Source organism: Lonchura striata, chromosome 19, assembly GCF_046129695.1.
Source record: "Lonchura striata isolate bLonStr1 chromosome 19, bLonStr1.mat, whole genome shotgun sequence".
Lineage (NCBI taxonomy): Eukaryota > Metazoa > Chordata > Aves > Passeriformes > Estrildidae > Lonchura > Lonchura striata.
In genome coordinates this window covers 5,873,812-5,893,619 of record NC_134621.1, presented here as the reverse complement: position 1 = coordinate 5,893,619, position 19,808 = coordinate 5,873,812, and the positions used below count along the sequence as shown (strand labels likewise).

Here is a 19,808-nt window from a genome sequence, read left to right as displayed (position 1 = left end):
GAAATTCTCATGAACAGAAGCAGCTCTTAATTAACAAAATGAGGTGCCCTTTCTTTGCCCTCTCCCACGCTCAGTTCCCCATGACTGACAGCTCATGGCTGTGTCCTCACTCAACCCACAAGCCTTCTCCATGCATTGCCCCTATAACATCCACATTTTTCCCCCTATATCAGTGCACCCACTGAGCCACGACCATCCAAAACACCACTTCAGTTCCCGTCATTAAATACAGCTCCTGTTGGCTCCAGAGCTGCTTGTGGCTTTATAAATAGAAACTCAATCCACACATATTTTCAGAAGTGATATTCATTGTCTCTGGGGCTCCTGAAAAGGTATCAGGCTTTAACTACTGTCCTGCGTCCAGCAGAGCAAACCTGAGCCATGCTTAATTGGGGTATGAGAGGCTTCCTCTACTTGTCCTTCACCAACTTGGTTAAAGAAAACTATTTGGAAAGTAGCAGGATTGCAGCAGGTTTTGCTCTGCTCCTCCTGGGGCTGGAGACATGGAAAAGGGCAGCATGCTCACTGTTCAGTGAGCTGGAGGAGGACTGCTGGGATGTTCAGGATTTATAGGCATTTATTATATGGAAATAACTTTTCAGACAAGTTAACAAGTCCAGTTACATCCCTTCACTGCCTGGGAAAGAAGGATTTTCTTATGGGCTGAATGGAGGCTGAATATTTCATGCCACAGCAAGTAATGCTTTAAGAAAGGGAGGAAAGCAGCTTTCATTTCAGAGAAATCAGAGCTGTCTGCAGAGAAGGGATTCCCCTTCCATCCCTTCTGCTAATCTCCTTGTCTTGCACCCAGCCTTCCCCATTCCAATCCACATGTGTCCCTTCCCAGCCCACATCTGCAGAGGGAAGGAGCTGAGTCCTGTGGACATGGAACCGCCTGGTGCAAGACCTTCCTCTCCAATACATCTTTGTTGAGGAACTGTGGCAAAAAACTGAATTCCCTGGCTCCAGTTGCCCATACGTGCCTGAGCTCCCAGCCCCTGCCTGTCTATCTTGAGAGTGGGTGCAAATGAGGGGATGAGCCCCAAATTTGATGGGGAATTTCATCAACCCACCCCTGAAGGAACCTCCAATGAACCATGGCTGCCCAGACCCATAAATGGGACCTGCAGACCACACCCTCACCAAGTCCTGCAGCTGGGCTCTCTTTATCACTCTCAGGAGGCACAGCAGATATTCTAGCCTGGAGTCCTTATCTCTCTCTGCTTGAGATTTCTGGATGAATATTATCCCAGAAAATGCAAGAAAAACATGAACCAGCTCATCCCTCTGCTCAGGTTTCGCAGGAGCTTAAGCTGAACAAAAGCTGCATTTCTACTTGGTCACACCTTGTAAGTATTTAAGATTTAAAGCCCTCTATTTCTGGTTAATCTAAACCAAGTTTGAAACTTATCTCCCTATTAGTACTTGAGAAGGGACCAGGGGGAGGGAGGAAATAAAAAGAGGGAAAGAAAAATGCTGTCAGTGTAGAGCTCCTGCACAGTTCTGCTGAACCTGGGTTTCTGATGCTGGTAACACTATCTCTAATGCTGACAGACATCCATGGGAGAAAAGCTGCTCGTTTCCCAACATCAGCAAAAAACCAATTATAACAAAGAGCTGAAATCCAGCAGAGACAAGGGAAAAAGCCCTCGGCTCCTGCCCCCACTCCTGCAGGGTGGGAATGGGCTCTGTGAGGACACGAGTGGCAGCAGGGCAGAATCGTGGGTGCCAACAGCATTGGGACAAATTTCTACCAGGAGAACTGGGGAAAAATATTGACTGATCTCTGGGAAAACACCAATAACCAGAAGTGCTTACAGATGAAAGCGTTTGTGGTGCAAGCTGAGGGTGCTCCAGATGCTCTAGCTGAATTTCCTGGATCCCACCCAAGGGGAACAACCACAATAATCAAAGGAACAGAAGCTCTATCTGCACAGAGCAGCAATTTTTCATCCATACAGGGATGAAGCAAGTTTTGAAAGTGCACATCATTTTCCCATTTCACCTAGCTGGAGTCTCTTTCAATGCTGCCTGAGCAGAGATAGCATGAGGGTATGGATGGCAGCTGAAACAACAGCAGTAATGATAGGATCTAAGGCAGCCCAAGTATTTCCAGCCTCTGAACTAAATTAACAGGAAAGGACTGACACTTATGGTTTCCCAGCCAGGGAGCTGAAGAAAACTTTAGCAGGTGTCAAGGGATCTATACACGCTCATCCCTAAAGCATGCAGAGAACTGATTTATCTGATAAAACAAATAACCTTTCCAGTTGCATGAAATCTCATTTAATTTTTAAATAATTCAGTCTCCAGAACCAGGATAAAATCTGGTTTGTAGGCACAGCCCATTTTTTAATGACTAAGAGGACCATAGCATTTTTTACCCCTGGAAGAGCTTTACAAGTGGGTCAATTAAAACATGCGAGTTTCTAAAAGACCTCATAAACCCTTCCAATCCCTGAGAAGCAGAAGAACCCCAAGGTCCATAAAAAGAATTAGCCCCACTAACAAATAGAGAACTGGTGTTGAAGTTGGTAATCCTAGCGATTAACAGCTCTGATGACTTCCATTAGCGTTGATTCCTCCAGTCTCCAACAACAAGCCATTAATAAGAGTAATTTCTGCATAAGCAGGAGCTAATTGAATACAGCACGTGCAAACCCATAGGGCACCTCGTTTGCCTGCCGTGGGAGTGCCCCTTGCAGCTGGAGTGTCGAGGAATTAAGTTGATGGTAGCTCCAAGCCCTACACAGGGCAAAGCCAGCAGGCACTGAGGGAGGGAAAAGCCTCACTGAGCTGCCAAGGCTTGGATTGCTGGCTAAGAGCAGCTGGCACAGGGCTGGAGAGATGTGTAACGAAGTTAAATAAGAGATGTGGGATGTGCACCTGAGTGGAAGTGGAGAAAACTCTGTAGGAAGAGAAGGCATTGCATGAACGTGAGACCTTGTGTGCTCCTGGGAAGAGCCCTGGGCAGATGGAGGCTTTCCAAGGAAAGGCTGTTTCATTGATTCAGGGATGCACACACCTGTGTAAGTGCCCTTCTAAAACAAAGCCTAATGAATCACACTTACATGGGGAAGTATCAAATGAGAAATTTCCCCACAAAGCTGGTCTGTACCATTCAGTTGGAGTGAGACAGCTGGGGTATAGGGTTAAGGAGTACAGCACCAGTTTGCATCAGTGTGTGATGCAGAGAGCCCCTGGTGCAGCACCAGCTGGGACATGGACATGGGACAGGTCTTTGAGTCCCTGCACTCACAGGAAACAACTCAGAAGAGATGCAAGAGATACCAGAAATATTTTACAAAACGAAAGGATTCCCTTCCTTCCTGACCTGGGGAGCTGGCAGAAATCCATGTGCATCAAAGCAGCCAAAATACGTGTGCCCTGGATTGACCTGGCATGGAGCCACAGAGGCTGGAAGGGACATGGTGCTGTCCACAGCTGCCCTATGCAGCCAGACAAAGGTGAGCTGCAACCAAGATCTCCCCAGATCTCCCACAGCCTCCTCAGGAGGTGAACGAGCCCTGGGCAAGATCTCATTTTAGTACATAGGGATGGTCAAAGGACCAGCCTCCACCAGCAGCAAAATGTTCAACTGGGCTTGAAACTGGTGGGGATTGGGATGCTCTTGACCACCAAGTCCTGGGAGCAAAGTACTTCTCATCCCAAAGATGCCTTTATCTTTTGAGGCAGTGTTCATACAGGGATCCAGACCTCTACTTTCCAGTCTGCCCAGAACTTTGGATACAAAAGCACTCTGAAACCTGGGGCACCAACCTGTCACACCCCCACTGCCCAGTTCCCTTACACCATTTCTCCCTGGCACAATACAATTTTCTTCCCACATGGAGAAATCAATCAGTGGGTGTTATGACAGCTAGTAATTTCCAGTTACCTTCTTCCTTGCACATTGAATTCGGGCAGAAGCAGAAGTGCATAAATACCATTTGGGTAACTATTATTAATACTTGAACCTGCAGCCTAATGGTTGCTCCATGCTGGCAGGTTTTCTTACTGTTCACCTCCCCTCTCCATCATACTGGATGCCTAAAAATTTAATGTTCTGTGATGCTGATTAAGACAACCCTCTTGTTCTCAAGCCCTGACTTTTTACATAAATAGACACTTTAATGCATTTTGCCAGCAAGATTTCCTTTGACTCCTTGGCACAGATGGTTGATATTTCCATGCTGCAGCAGCTATTAGATTGTAATGTTACCAATGACAGCTTTACATCATCTGTACCCTGCTCTGTCCCCTGCAGCAGGAGGTACCAGGAATTCAGCTTGAGCTACTGCCATAGGCTTAGGCTGCTCCTGTCTCCTACAGAAGGGTGTTTGCCCACCTTGGCTTGGGGCACTGTGGCTTTGTGGACCCCTACAACACGCTGCTGTAGCTGGGGGTCCTCCACTGGCTCACTCATGCTGGGGACATGTCAGGCATCACCTCATCCCACTTCCTTGAAGAACTGCCTCCCATGGATAATGAGCTTTTCTCCTTGGGTGCTGTCCCAAAGAGTTATTCACCCTTGTCAACTCTCCAATTTGCTCTTAAAAATCAACAAAAGGCTCCCCACAGGTCTGAACCAATTCTTTCTTCCTTCTTTCAGAGACACCAGGGTTTTGGATCAATCTAGATCCAAGTCCACACAAGACCCATGCAGGGAATTGAACCCATTGCAGCTTTGGGGAGGCCAGTGAAGGACTCTCCAGTCTCTTTCTTGTTATGTTAACAATGGCAAAACACCGCAGAGACGGCGGCTGAAATTCAAGTGCTATTTAAACAAATGAATATGTAGGGTATAGTTCATACAATGTGAGTTCAGACAAGGAAACTCAGAACAGCCAGGAAGCTCAATGTGAACCAGATTTTAAAAACAAAAACAAAACCTCCAAAGCCCTTCCTCAAGGAAGCCCTTGCTGAATTCTTTCCCCTACTGAGGAGTCCAACATCATGCCTCATACTAAAGCCTTTGCTTTTCACTCCAAGAAAGGACTTGGAGGAAAAAAAGGAAAATAAAAGCAGCACATTATGGAACAGAGCCTGGCTTACAGCCAGGGCTGGGGGGAAAGCAGCACAGAAAACCTCTGGTTTAGCAGCACATTTTACTCCTGTTCTATGGCAGAACAATCTTTTGCAAAGCCGCAGCTGTTTGAACCCCCAGTGCTGCAGAGGCTCAGCTTCCCTAAGGTGAATCAGTCAATTGGTTCAACAGTGTATTTAAAATCCCCTCGAGTCTACCTTTAAATCACATTTATATTCCTCTACCCAATGCTAATAGTTTCTACCTGCATTTTGCTTCATCTCTGTAGAAAAACAAGCTATTTCGCAGCCACATTAATAATCTGTGGCAATCTGGTTGTCATTTTCCTGATGGAAAATTTCCCACCGCTGCCCAACAGCCACAACGTGGCGAGTGCTGCGAGCACCTCACACTGCACTGCCTCCCTCCCACTGCACCGAGCCAGAACAGCAGGAGCTGCTTTCAGATGGGTGGGATGGGGAGAATATACAGAATTGCAACCAGTCAGGTGTACCTACAGCTCAGGCATGTGCAGGAACCACGCAGAAACAACCTGGTGTTGAGTGAGAAAGTCAGCTCGTGTCAGAAGGAGCCTAGAGGAAACCCAGCTCTTGGAGCCCCTGCCATGTGATGGTAAAATGTGTGTTGACAATTTACTGTGGAAGGTGGCCTGTGGAAAAGAGCTTTGGGTGGAAGAGGAGGTTCATCCAGCAGCCCTGGCCACGGGTGCTCAGTCTGGCCAGGTTGACTGATGGGTGAATACAAATAAACAGCAAGAGGTGGGGGCCAGTGTTTTCAACACACTCCCAATTGCCACTCATTCGTATGTGACTTCAGAGAACCACTGCATCTTAAATATCCAGCCAGGCTTACTCTGGTTGCCATGTCTGTTAAACAAGGGACTAAAAGATTCTTTCAGGTCCCTCCAGGCTGCCTGTCCCAAGGTGAGATGTCAAACCTCCAGAGGAGCAAACTTTTCTCCCTGGTGCTATGAGGAGCTCAGCTCACCAGCTCCTGTCTTGAAGCCCAGGATGGTCTGGTGGTCCCAGAACTGCTGAACCCCCAGCAGATGGGTGGGCAGAAGCCTCTTCCTTCTTGAGTAACATCCAGCCTGTCCTTCCTCTCAGAGAGGAGCAGCCCCTCTGCCAAGGGCCACTAAACAACACAAGGTTTTGACATGACACTTTAAAATAGACCCTTAAAATATTTACCCTAATATAGCCCACTGTGCCCAGGGCAGCATTGGAAAGCCCAAGAGGTAAATACTGTCTAAATAAGCAGAGAGCTTAATATAGAAGGTCATGGAGTCAAGTACTCTTCAAGCGCCCTCACATCTTTGCAAACATCAGTCAGTAAAGATAAATTTGACATGGTTGATCACTCACACTTCTAGGAAAGGCTCTTCTGAAATAAAAAAAAATCATGTTTCGGTATTTATAATCTCTGCAGGAAGGTCTGGTCCAGCATTTTGCCCCTCTAATTCCTGCTCTCATAACTGTCAGTTTATGAAATTGCCAAGTGTAAGCCTTACGAGGTTACAAAGAAACACCTCTCTGTTCTCTGCCACCGCTTCAAGAAGATGAACTAATAAAAACAAGCTCTGCTATTCCCTCCAAATGCCTGGGAGAAAGGAATCTGGAACAGTAGTAGCTTCAAAATACCATTAAAGAAAGCAACCACCCACAGTGTCTGGAGTCCCCCCACGCTTATCAGCTCCCTTCACCCTTGTTACCCGAAAACCACACAAAAATCTGCCTCTTGTCATCCAGATGTTTGCTGGGACTCACCACTGGCCAGGGCAGAAACCAGAAACCTCCTGCCCCACATTTCCCAAGGCAAAGAATTAAGGAGTTGTGTTGCACTTGGGGTGTTTGATGATGGGAGCTTGCTCAGCCACCCGTCCCCAGTGGGGTGGTCCCCCCGGCTGGGAGCCCACACCAGCATCTCCCAAAAATGCTCCTGGGAAAGGGAAACAAGCTTTGACAATCCGTCCCTTGGGCAGTCACAGCAAAGACACCATGGATCTGCTTTCACCCTTCAGCCAAGGGAGGAATAAAAGTGTTTATTGTTTTTTGTGAACCACCTCCTCCCAGTGTCTTTGAAGATAATCTCCCCAAGATTATTAAATAAAGGTAGAATCACTCCAGCTTCCCTGCAGAGCTCCCACCAAGGGCAGCAAATGAAGGTGAAACAAGCTGGACTTTGCAGTGTGCCACGGTTTAATGTGTACTGAAAACAACACCCAGCCAGCTAGACTGCATCAGGGCATCAGGGGGAAGGTGCTGGCTGGAAGGGACACATTGAGCACAGCCACGTCACCCTGGCACGAGGTCACTGAGGCATTAATGCCACAGGATGACAGGGGAATTGGGAGTTGATCCACAGCCACCACTGCTTCCACCAGGACCTGGGGGAGAAACTCCTCTGCGTGCAATTGTGAGCAACTCAGCAAACATGAAACGTGCCAAGAAGGGAGAAAAGTGAAGTCACGACTTGAGATGCAACAAGCTTCTCAGCCAAGACTGGTGCTGGCACAGGGGTGGCTGTGTCTTTCTGGGAGCACAGAGCTCTGACATCCTGGGAGAAACAACATGCTGGGAGCCCTCAAGAATGGGAGGGGTTTATAAGAAGGTTTTGCAGCATCCCTGCATCCCCACTAATAAACTCCTCACCCTAAAGGAAGCATGCACCTGCAACCCCAAGACAAGTGCTTGGGGCAGGATCAAGGATCATGCCAGGCAGGCCCCAGCAGCAGCCACAAAATTCATGTGGGGCCACAGCATGCAAAGCCTCTGAAAGCAGAGTTCTTGTCATGGAACATCATGGAGATGTTTCAAGAGGAACGTGGTGACTCCTTTTCTTAATGACTATATATAGGGAAAGCTTGCCAGGTGACAAGCCGTGGGAGACTGGAGCACAAGCACTCTCTTGCCTGCAAGGACTCAGATAAATGAGCAAAGAAATAGCCAGTGATGAGTCTATTTTGGACTCATCATACTGCTGCTGGAGCGTTCACCGAGGAGGCAAAGCCATTTTTTACCTCCCTTCCAAAGAGTGCAAATTCAATAGAGTTCCCTGCCTGCAGATGCACTGACCCCAGAGCCCAGAGAGGCCACAGCTGCTGGCAGCACCTCAAGCACTGCCAGGCTCACAGTGACCTGGTGGCAAAGGGCTGCTCCATCTCCTTGGTCCCCTCACCACAGACCCCAGCACCACTGGTGCTGCCCAGGGGACAGTGGTCTCGGCATGGTTGATAAGCTAGGATGCAGGAGCTCACATAGCCTGTTATCAGTCAAGGTGATTGCTGCAACCTGGAAGCAGCAGGCTCAGAGAAAAAAGCCTGCCTTATTCCATTCTGGGACTCTTCCCAGAGCATTCCAATGCCTCTCAACCCAAGCCATCCCACTGGACTCAGACTCATAACCCCCACCTGCAACTCCTCTGCAGCAGGAGCTGCCAGGACAGCACTCACCTGCTCGTGGTACTCGATCCCCATGCTGAGCGTGTTAATAAGAATGGCCACCATGATCCCACGGCCAAAATATTTGCTGTCCACGATCTTCTGGAAAGTCTCACACACCACATGCCAGAAGGCCAGCACCAGGTGGGCTTTCCTGGCCCGGGCTCTGCCCCTCTGTGGGTCCCGCTGGTCGCTGTAGTGGGCGTCCTGTGTGAACTCATAGACCCCCTCACTGTCCGAGTCCACTGTCTCATTGTCCGACAGCTCGGCCTCGCCCGCCAGCGCTGTCAGGCAGTAAGGGCAGCTCTCAGGGCTGCAGGAGCCACCATCCAGCTTGCTGCAGGGGCTGGAGATCTTGCAAGAGCTTTGGCAGGCACCTGAAATGTCAGCAGAGCAGGGAAAGGGCAGCTCGTCAGCCGGGACTGGGGGGCTGCAGGAAGCAAACCCCACCCCCTGTTAGCACCAAGCCTTTGCCTCGGACATGACAAGCATTTCCTAATGGGAAAAGGGCTTCTGCTGGGTTAAAATCTTGTCTCTCCAAGTGCCTTCTCTCTGTTTATGAAGCTCTCTTTGCTGCCCCCAGAAAGATAGCACCCCAGCTGTGGGCCCTGAGCACACCTCACTACATCTATAGCCATTACAGGAAGGAGGAAGCAATCGGTTCCCCCGGTCCTGGCAGGCTCCCGGCTGTAATTATCGGGAGGACTGTTAGCAGCCTTCTTTCCTTTTCCCTCTGCTGATGCTCCAAAACCACTAGCTTCCCTCTCCACATGTTGGCCTCAGTGGAAGATGCCAGATGTATCCTGGGTGAAATACCAGCAGGATATTCCCGAAAATTCCCACCAGCTGGCTGCAAGGAGAAAGGCAATGCACGCACCTGACTCCTGCATGGCAGCACCCAGCAATGAGAGCAACTCAGAGCCCAGATCTGTGTGTTCAGTCTCTGGGCAGCGCTGGGCTGGGGGCAGGATTTGGTCTCTTCCCTGCACAGCTCCTGGCTGGAAAGGTCAGTGCCATTGCAGTGGGGTGGAAAAGGCACTGACTGCCTGGGAAAGCTTGGCCAGAAACACTTCTTGGAGGCTGAGAGTGCTTGGACTAGACTGGCCTGAACTCCAGGATGTGGAGGGGAAAAGAGCATCTTGAAATGAAGATATGAAATCCCTGATCCAAGAAAGATGCATTCAGTGTCTGACTCTTACAGACTTCCTGAGCAAATCACAGATTTATAATACTCGGCATCTGTGATTGCCCTTGAGCACTCACACAAAGCAGACACTCAATCTCCCTGAGCCTTGTGTCCCACGGGAGCAGAGCTACACAGTGCTCAGGTGTGTGATAAGATCCAGATCTGGAAGGTGTCCATCTGCAAGCTCTAGCTGATTTTGGGAGTACAGGATTTGGGAAGAGCTCCCTGTAAACGGTTTAGGAGTGGAGGGAAAGAATGGAATTTTGCTCTAACATTTAATCTAAACCCACCCTCTGCAAAGTTTAAAGCCATTCCCTCCTTCCTGTCACTACATGTCCTTGTCAAAGTCCCTCTCCAGCTCTCTTGTACTCTTCTCATCTACAAGACGGGGATTGCAAAGAAAATGGATTCACTGAAAACCCTCATATGCCTTGGATTATTATAGATATGAAGTCTGGGAGGTTGAAACCTCCCTCCTAAATTTGGCTGTAAGAGGCATTAGGTAAGTTGTAAGGTTCCTATTCATCTTACCTGGAAAGCCATCGCCTTTCTCTGTAACGTGGACTGAGAAGAACCCTGCAAAAATTCAGGGAGAGAAAAAAATTAGGACAAAAACTGTATTTCTGGAAAGCAGCCCCAGATGTAGACCCAAGCCCAGCTCACCTGTGCTCTGTGTCTCCAGCAGCTTGTGCATGGTGCTGTACGGACCGGGCGGGATGTTGAGGCTTGTCAAGGTGCTGCTCCCAGCACCCACCGCCGCCTCCCCCAGGTTCTTCTCTTTCAGCATCTCATGGGAGGTACTGGAGTGCACTGTGGGGTACACCTTGCTGCCCACTATGTTCTGGGGGATCCCTTCTGGGCTGGGCAAGCCGAGGCTCGGCTGCGTCAGGGACGAGCGGCAGCGCACCGGCTCAAAGTGACAGTCGGCATGGTAGATGCTGTGCACGGACTCGGTGTTGCTGGGAGAGGTGCTGGGGCCCCCCAGGGAATTGGGTGCCGAGGGAGGGAGCATCAGCCGGTTGGTCCCATTGTGCAGGGAGCTGGTCTCCACGTCGCTGATCTCCGGGCTGGCACGGGGCGCTCGCAGGTTCCCGTTGCCCAGGTGGTAGTGGTGGTGGTGGTGGTGGTGGTGGTGGATGAGGTGGTGCACGGAGGATCTCTTCCTGCCCTGGCGCTTCCTGGCGCGCCGCTCGGCCCTCGCCTTGCTCGTGGGGCTGCTGAGGAAGCCCATCCTCACGCCTGCTGCCCTGTAGGCCTTCACCAGCTGCTTGCTGCCTTTCCGGGCAATGTAAACCAGGTACTTGAGGAGCTCGTCGTAGCAGCTTCCTGGCTCTGAGAAGCTGGCAAGGGTGCTGGCGTTGGACAGGTACCGCACGCGCTGCTCCTTCATCAGCTGGCTCTCGCGCTGCTTCGTCTCGGAGAACTGCGTCGCTATCACCACCAGGCACAGATTGATCATGAAGAAGGAGCCCACCTGAGGGGACAGGGGACATCAGCCACCTCAGTGCAGCCGTGGCACCCCACAGATCTGCCGGGGACAAAGAGTGGCAAACCCCAGCCAACCCCACCCCCCGTGTCACCCAGCAGGGACCAGTGGCTGGGCTGATTCACCCGCCGAGCTCCCGCCCCAGGGACTCCCACGCCAGCCCCTCCATGGAGCACGTCAGAGATCAAAGATGAGAGAAGATTATTTTGACAAAAATCTCTTGCTCTTTTAAGATGGTGTTTTTCTCTCTCCGCAGACAGCAGTTGTAATTATCACAATTAGTGACATTACGACGAATGCACTGCGCCTTCCTGATAGGAGTGTTTTTCTGCCAGTGTGTGGGCAGCTTGCGAGCAGATCCCTTTCCCCTGCTAATGGGATTTGCGGGTGACTGTTACGCAAGAGCATCAGCAGCCTGTACCCACAGCTTGGAGATTTTCTTTCCAACCAGGGTTTCATGAGGTTCTGCCTTCTGCAGAGCCCAGTCTGGGTCGCAGGGAATTACTGACGTGCTAACGGGCTATCACACACTGCTAATGTTACTCGCACGGCATCTGGAAAAGTACTGCTTGCTCTTCCTCTCCGTCATCATGGGGAGGCTGAGAGCAAGGGTTTGTTTCTCTCTTGGGGAAGCTAACAGAAAAAAAACAGCATCATGGATTAAACAACTGTCTGCTTTCTCGTCAGGGTTTGTGTCCTGGTTTGATGAGGAGCAGAAATCCCCACAATGACCTAACTGACAATGTGCAGCTATTTTTCTGGACTTAAACCAATAGTGTAGCAAGAAAAGGACTCATCTCACTTAGCTACATCTGAGTGAGACACCTAATGATCCTTTAGAGTCAAGAGAGAAATAGGCGCATCAAGTCTGCAATGCATCTAATTTATTTTGGATGTCTACCTTCAGAGTAGATGAATCACCCCCTTAAAGCACCTATTTTTCCCCCTTGACGATAAAGGGAGTCTAGACAACGGAGCTCAGCCAGTCACTGTAGACAATTCTGCTTGCATAGATGAAGCCCATCATGGAGCCCACCACACAGAAACTCTTTGTTGGCTCCTTTGTGGGTGGTCTCAGATGATGCTGTGAAGTGTGGGTGGGCTGTGGGCAGTAATCTCTTCCCTCTTTTCTTAACGTGCTCTCTGAAGTTTGGGACTGTTTTCCCATAACATCCCCACGGCACCAAGGACCCAGCCAGATGGGTTCTTCAATGTGGGGGAATTTTTGGGCAGCCTCTTCCCCTTCTGGCACTCAAAAACTGATCATGTTAAATTTGCCTACTTTAAAACTTAAATTCAAGGTGGCAAGCAAGAGAGAGAAGCTTGAAGTACAAGAAGAGAAGTAGTAGAAACAGCAGCAACAACGTAAGCGTATCTACCACTACTTGAGCACATCTCTTTCCTTCCTCATGTTTGCAGCTAAATGCAGCTGCAGCACAATTCCACAGGGAATCTGCGTTTCTCCCAGCAGGCTGGTTGCTACTTCAGCTTTTATATTCACTCTATCTTCTGCCCTGTTCCTCTGGGTGACTCCACTCTGCTCTCTCCAAATGCCAGGAGAACCCCCCCCGCCCCACTAAGGGCCACTCACAATGATCAGGAGGATGAAGTAGATGAAGTTGTAGAAGGAGTGTGCATCCATGACAAAGTACATGATGTCCACCCAGCCTTCCAGCGTGATGACCTGGTGGAGACAGGAAGGGAAAACAAACTGCTGAAGGCTCAGATACAACAAAGTGCACAGGCAATGTTTCTTCTGGCTGGGTCATGTCTGACACCCCATAGTAGGTCTTGGTGCAGTACAAGATGCTGAGGAACCAACTCCTGCTCCTCCCAATGCCAACAGCCATGTTATCAGCTGCCCAGGCTGAATCTAGCCCCTTTCCAGGTGGACTTAAGGACCATTAGTGCATTTTGCAGAAAGAAGAGCAGTCTCTAGGCTGTGGCCCACACCAGCATCATCAGACTGCACACCCACAGGGTTTTCTCCATGCATGTGAGGTGGAGACATTCTCAAAACAGGCATCATGTTGTATCACTAACACTTTGAGCATCTGTGCACTACTATGTAGGTGTTCACTAGCACAAAACAGCCCCCAGGAGTGCAATTACACAGCCCTGGGAACATTTTGGGGGCAGGACCTGCTGTTTGCCCACCTGGTGACAATTGGCAGACAGGGCTCACCTGAAATATTGCAATCCAGGCGTAGCCAATGTTATCAAAGTTGATGGCTCCCTTGAAGGGGTTGTGCTCCCCAGCAGAGCAGTTGGTGTAGTACTGGTTCCAGTTCACACAAGAGGTGTTGGTGGTGTCATTGTAGGAATAATAATCCAGAGTGCACTCCAGACCCTCTTCCCTCCGTGTTGGGATGCTCCGGCAGTAGCGCATCCCATTCTCCCGGGGCTGGGAGCAGATGAAGGGATTTTCATCTTCATTCTCTGTCTGGTAGTACCGCTCCAAATCCACCGTGTAGGGGCTGAAAGAGTCCAGACAAGGCTGGGGTTTGCACACGGGTTGCAAGCAATCTGGCAAAGAGACAGCTGTAACAGCATAGAAGTCTGACATCTGCTTTTCTGGATCTTAAAGCTATTTTTTAAAGAAGGAATCCTCTTGGAGTTACTGCAGCCCCACGGGGTGAGCTGATGTCCTTAACTGAGATTTGAGAAATTGAGGCAGCACACTCGGCCCCTTGGCAATCCCTTGATGGCATTATTAAAAGTTACTCCCTCTAGAAGCACTCTGGCTTTGACTTTAGGAGACTAAGGATTCAGAGTGACAGGGCTTCTCTGAAATGTCTTTGCTGCAGTAAGATGGAAATCAGTCAGTTTAAGCTCCTGTATGTCCTGTCCTTCTGGAGATGCTGAGAATCATTTAGGAATACTCTATGTACAAGGACCTCCCAAAATTCCTAAAAATCAGAGACAGGGACTTCATCTGCATTTCACCATGTCAGTTCAGCCCACAGGTAAGCTCTAAATTCCCTCTGAGGGTGGTCTTACCACAGCAAACCAGGCAAAAATACTCTTTAGGGAGATAAAACAACCCATGGCCAGTCAGAGACTGGCTCCTTGCTCCGCACACACTTTCTCCTTAATGCTGCCAGGACTCCCACTAAAGCTTGCAAAGATAATTTTAAGCCTAGTTCAGCCTGGTTAATTCCTGCAGAATTTCCTGTATTACCCTTCAAAGCCTATCTAAACTGCTGGAATTCTGGCTCAATTAAACAGCACCCAAACCTGTGGCTCTATTGGATTTACTCGGTGGTGAGGCTGTCCCCCTACTCTGCTGACATTTACTTAACAGGGACATGTCCTGGTAATGACACTTCCAGCCACCCTTTGAAGGCATGACCTGCAAGAGGGGTGGGAGTTGATTAGGAGGTAGGTGGGAGTTAATTTGGAGGTGGGTGGGAGAGGTTGGAAGATGCCTCCTGCCAGCCTGTCCACAGCAGCAGCAGCAGCAGCAGCAACGTGGTCCTGCTGTGTACAGAAAAGAGGCTTTGGGCTTGTAGGATTCCTCCCTCCAGGTGTGAATCCAGTCAGATCCACCCTGGGAGTCAGCAATCCACTGAAAGGTGACCAGCGTGGCAGAACTTGGCAGAGCCATCGAGGGTTTGCAGTCACCTGCCTTTCTCCAAGCATTTGATAGGATGGAGATGGTGGAAAAAAGCAGGTAGGTAAAACAGGCATGGAAACCCTGAAAGAGGCCGTCAGCTACCAGGTATTTCAACCACTGTCCAAAGAGTGCTACCTCAGGCCAGAAGACTGATAACAACAATTCTTTTGGCCTTAAAATTCAGGGATCTGTAAAAATTAACATTGGGGTAGGGACTATCTCTTGCTCTGAGGCTGAAAATCATCTAGCATCAAACATGCACAGTAGTTCCATTAGCTTCTCCTGGGGTTTAGGGGGGACTACAAAAGTTGTGGCAATAAACACCACCAGCTGCTGCAGGGGTTTCAGACCTGGGCATCTCCACACAGAAAATATCACACATTAGTGATATGGTGAATTTAGAAAGCCTGAACTCCCATTCTCAGAGGGTTTTTTTTGGAGGCTTTTAACTATCAGAAAAGTTCCCAAGTGCCAGCTGAGAGTTAAGGACAGCCTGCAAATGCAAATGGCAAATTGTCACAGCTCGCTCTGTACCCGCTGTGTGTGCCCGAGCAGGAGTGATGGTGGCATTTAGGAGCAGGGAGCATTTAGAGAAGATTTTTACAGAGGAGATCCTGGAGGGACAGCCTCCCTCAAGCTGGGCAGACACTGGTGCTGCCCACACAGACTCACATGCTGAAGTTCTCGGGGAGGAAGCAGCGGTTCCTGAGCAAACCTGCCCACAGCTGGACTCCCACGATGCCGAAGATGAAGAAGACGAAGAAGCAGAGGAGGAGGACGTTCCCCAGCATGGGCAGCGTGTCCAGGAGCAGAGTCACCAGGATGCGCATACCTGAGGCAAAGGGGAAGAGTTTACGTTGGATTTTCTCTCTCCAGCTATGTCCTCCTGACCTTTTCCTTTCCATTGATCCTTTTACACCTATATTTCCTTCTATTCTTTTCCTCCTATCCTCATCACCCACATGTGGCTTGTGAACAGTCATGGCTTCCCATCCCCTTTAGCTTCCCCCCAAAGCCCCTGGAACAGCCCCTTTCATTCATGCCTTGCTCCTGAACACCAGACCTATTTTCCCTGCTCCTCAAGCCCTCTTCTCTGAAGTTTTCTAGCAATTATGTTTCCTCTCTTCCCTCAGATTAAATTCTGATGTTCTTTGCTCAATCATATTTCTTTCTCCACTCAGTATATTTCAAAATTCCCTTCCCTCCCTATTTCCCCTCATCTACCCTAAATGCCCTCTCTTCCTTAAAATACAGGACTCTCCCTGGCAGTTAATTCTCACAAGTTCAGGAACAGCCAGTTCTGTAACAAGGACAAATTGATGGTGACTTCAACTTGACATTTACACACAAAAAATTTATTTCATCTGACATCTGTGTAATATTCTGCTCATCTCTCACTCTCTTTCTTTCCCCATGTTCTGCACTCTCTCCCTTGCTTATATTGGCTTTTATCTAAAGAAAGCTTTACTGTTGCACCCTTTACTTCGATGATACAGGAACACTTTTTTTCTCTTATTCTGATGCTGTCACCTCCTCTCTCAGGGTTTTTCTTCTACTCCTTTACCAGGCACAACCACCTTGCATCAACTCCTAATTACTAAAATTACTTTCTGTGGTTATTGCATTGATAATCAAACAAAGCTCATTTTTAATTTTTCCTACCTTGCATTTCTATCCCGCTGTAACTACACTGCAGAGAAGACAAGATAAATTACCCAGGATTTCAAAACACATTAAGTGAATTACATCCCCAGTTAGGCAGTTGTGGATAAATTCAGCTGTCCACCAGTTCAGCAGTGGGGATAAAAAATAAAAAAAACAACCACTGCAAACAGGATTCTGAAGCTTGTGTAATGATTGAAACATCAGCAGCACAGCCAGATTAAGTTCAAGAGTCAGGATCAGGAAAATGAATAGATCCCAGGCACTTCCAGCATCAGCATAGAGAACTGAAGCTGATTAGTTCTCACCAACACATTGGGCCAGTTCAGATAGCGGAGTGCAGACTGGGATTTAATTTGGCTAAAACAGTACTGGGCTTGATGACCAGGATTGTTGGACCAGGAAAAGGATCCTTCTGGTGCAGTTGTACTGATACTTAACACACCTGGTCCACACAGCATCTGGCAGGGTTCAGCGTGCTCAGGGTCCCTCATGGAGCACTGGGAGGGTTTGTGATGGCCAGTGCAGTGGGGCTGGGCTGCCATGCAGCTGCAGGCAATGCCACCCACCGCTTACAGCAGGGCTGGGAGCCCTGTCCGTGACCCGACACACCACTGCCCGCCCATCCCACCCAGGTCTGCTTTGGAGATGCTGGGGCTGTGGGCTGTGAGGACCAGCTCGGGGGTATTCAGCACTTCCCAGGGGGCTATCTTCAGGCACAACAAGACTTCCTCACCACAACTTCTCCAGGGAAGGATGGAGTATCCCAGGGATGGTGGGAGCAGCACAGCTCAGACCCCACTGCCTGTCTCAGACCCCACTGCTGGCTCTATCAGTCCCTATCACCTGCAGCCCTTTAGCACCTCCTCAGACCCTCTCCAGATGAGAAAGGCAGGTGTCTGAAGACAGTCCTGGATAATTTACTGACTCATCTCTGATGCCACAGGTGTCAAAAGGAACCCAGAGAGCGGTGATAGGACTCAGCACCGCCAGGCTTGGGCAAATGTTTGAGCTTTGATGTAAGATGAAAGCATCTGGGTTTGCCCTCTCATCTTTGGGGCATGGATCCAGAGAGCCCCAGCAGTGAGGAATAAGAACTGACTTACTGGGGACCCTGTTGATGGCCCTGAGTGGCCGCAGGACTCGGACAGTGCGGACGGCCGAGAAGCTGACGTTCTGCAGGTCCAGGGAGTACTCCAGCATCCTGAGAAAGACACAAAACCAAGGAGGGGTGTCACGGATCCGGTGGAGAAATGTTAGATTATCAAACATTATCAAGCAAACATTAAATGCCAACCACTCACAGAGGGACTTGTTACTGCATCTCTCCCATCCAGAAAGTTTGCCAGAGGAATTAATTAAAGCTTGTTTGCATGTCAGGATAAAGTCAATGAGGGGGAATGTGATACACCAGCTCACACAGCCACAGATCTCTCTCTCTCTCTTCTGGTTTGGTTTTTGCACAGAGCCAGGCAGAAGCTTCTGAAAGTCCCTGCACACTCCAGAGAGGAAATTTCCAGGCATAACCCAGCTTTTATCAATTTTATGGGTGCTGTAATGAATCTGAGCTTGTTGTGCTGAGCACCACCACAGTTCTGAAAGGAAGAACATCTCCTGGTGCAGACCCCTCTGTGGGCCACAGGAGATGATCAGCACAGAGCACTGAGCTCTGCCGTCTCTGCTCAGCAGACACCCTTGGGCAAGTGGGACCAAAACTGGAGACACTTGCAGATAAAAAATGGGGCCAACAGGGACCTAGGAACCTCCCAGTGCTCCCACTGTCTGACAGGTTATTCCCCAGCTCAGGACATAGAGGAGCAACATTCACAGGACAGTCCAAGGATGGGATGGCTGCAAGTCCCTGGGGTGCCCCAGCACCTCTCATTCTTCTCACCTGTGCTCAAGCACAACAGAGTCATCAGTCACAACACCTCCAGGACTCTGCTCTCTGGATGTGGGAAGACCCAAGAGCTCTGCCCAAAATATTCTTGAAGAGGCAGAGCCAAGCAAAGGTAAGAAAGACAACCTTGAGGCTCTGTGGACAGTCAGGCTCCCACTACCACAGGCAACCACAGCATATTAATCTCTTCCAAAAATTCCATCTCCAAACAAGCTGGGTGGTTCCCTCCCTTCGACTCTAATGGCTAGAAGCCTAACTTCCAGCCTGAATTTATTCAGGACAAGCTCATATCCATTTGTTCTTATGGCAGCACTGTCTTTAAAGTATCTTCTCTAGCTGTTGTTTGTCCCTGATGTTTACTCACCCAGGTATTTATGGAGGACAAAGCACATCTTCTCTCAGCCTTGATTTTGCAAATTCAAATAGATCAAGTTCTTCCAGCCCCATCTCACAGACAGGCTCTCTGCTTCTCAGTCCCAACCTTCCTCCACGCTTGCCCTGGTCTGAATTAATCTCACCTGATTAGGAATCAAGTTTCTGGAGGAGGTTTTGGTCACTCCTTGCACCAAGGCATCGGTGCCGTCCCGTTCCTCCCTGCTGGAAATCCCACAGGATCTCTCTGTGCTGTGTTACGTTTGCCTTGCTGCAGCCCGCTGGAGGCTTCTGTTCCTGCTGTGATCAGCCAAACCCACTCTCCTCCTTCTGGCCCCCAGCAGGTGAGGGGGGCCCCAGGCTTGAGAAGGCTCCCCTTCCAGCCCCCATATAAACAGCTCCATGTTCAATGCAGTGAGGATCTACCTGACATGCTCTAATGAGAATGATGACGATCAAACCATACCTAAGTTTAAAATAACCTCAACATATTCCTCTCTGCTTCGCTGACCCCCACAGCAACGGGACAGTCCCAGGAGATGGAGGTGGGACATGCACATATGGATACTACGAATTTGTTCTCAGCCCCCTGACCAGAAAAGAATGCAGTGTATTCACAAAATCCCACCTGATCTCAGAGTGGGAAACCAGTCCCTTCCTCAGTGCACAAGACTCCCTGCATTGGGCAAGCTTTGGCTAAGGTGAGGAGAGGGGCAGTGGCTTCCCTGGCTTTCACTGCTGTCAAGTTTCACTCGCTGTTCAAAGAGATTTCTGTATGGTTGGCAATATTCAGGTAAAAAGCCCATATCAAACATACAACTTTTCTTTCATCCATTATTAAAACAGAGGCTGCGAGCAAAATTCAGAGCAGCACGTGGTTAAATGCACCAAGAGAAATCATTTTCTGATTAATGACAGCTCCAGACGCACTTCGAGAGATGTGAGTGCTTGTAAGCTGCAAAGGATGTGCTGTAAAATGCATTTTGATTTAACTTATTAAAGAACAATTATAATGCAGAATTTAAAGGAACAAGCTGAACAACAACCCAGAGGCTTAAGCAAACACTTGAAGACCAAGACCAAGAGCAAGAAGGTGGTCT

General features: G+C 49.2%; 1 protein-coding gene across 4 annotated transcripts in view; it reads right to left on the bottom strand.

The window, feature by feature from the left end:
- Positions 1–19,808, bottom strand: part of CACNA1G (calcium voltage-gated channel subunit alpha1 G) — a 143,113-nt gene that overhangs the window by 70,035 nt on the left and 53,270 nt on the right. For all 4 annotated transcript variants that reach the window (XM_077787361.1, XM_077787363.1, XM_077787362.1 and 1 more), the window contains exons 4-10: positions 17,543–17,640; positions 15,447–15,606; positions 13,344–13,635; positions 12,750–12,842; positions 10,336–11,146; positions 10,204–10,248; positions 8,499–8,863 (exon numbers count right to left, since the gene is read on the bottom strand). In XM_077787361.1, the coding sequence (XP_077643487.1) occupies positions 8,499–8,863; positions 10,204–10,248; positions 10,336–11,146; positions 12,750–12,842; positions 13,344–13,635; positions 15,447–15,606; positions 17,543–17,640 (1,864 nt within the window). The remainder of the gene's footprint in view (positions 1–8,498; positions 8,864–10,203; positions 10,249–10,335; positions 11,147–12,749; positions 12,843–13,343; positions 13,636–15,446; positions 15,607–17,542; positions 17,641–19,808) is intronic.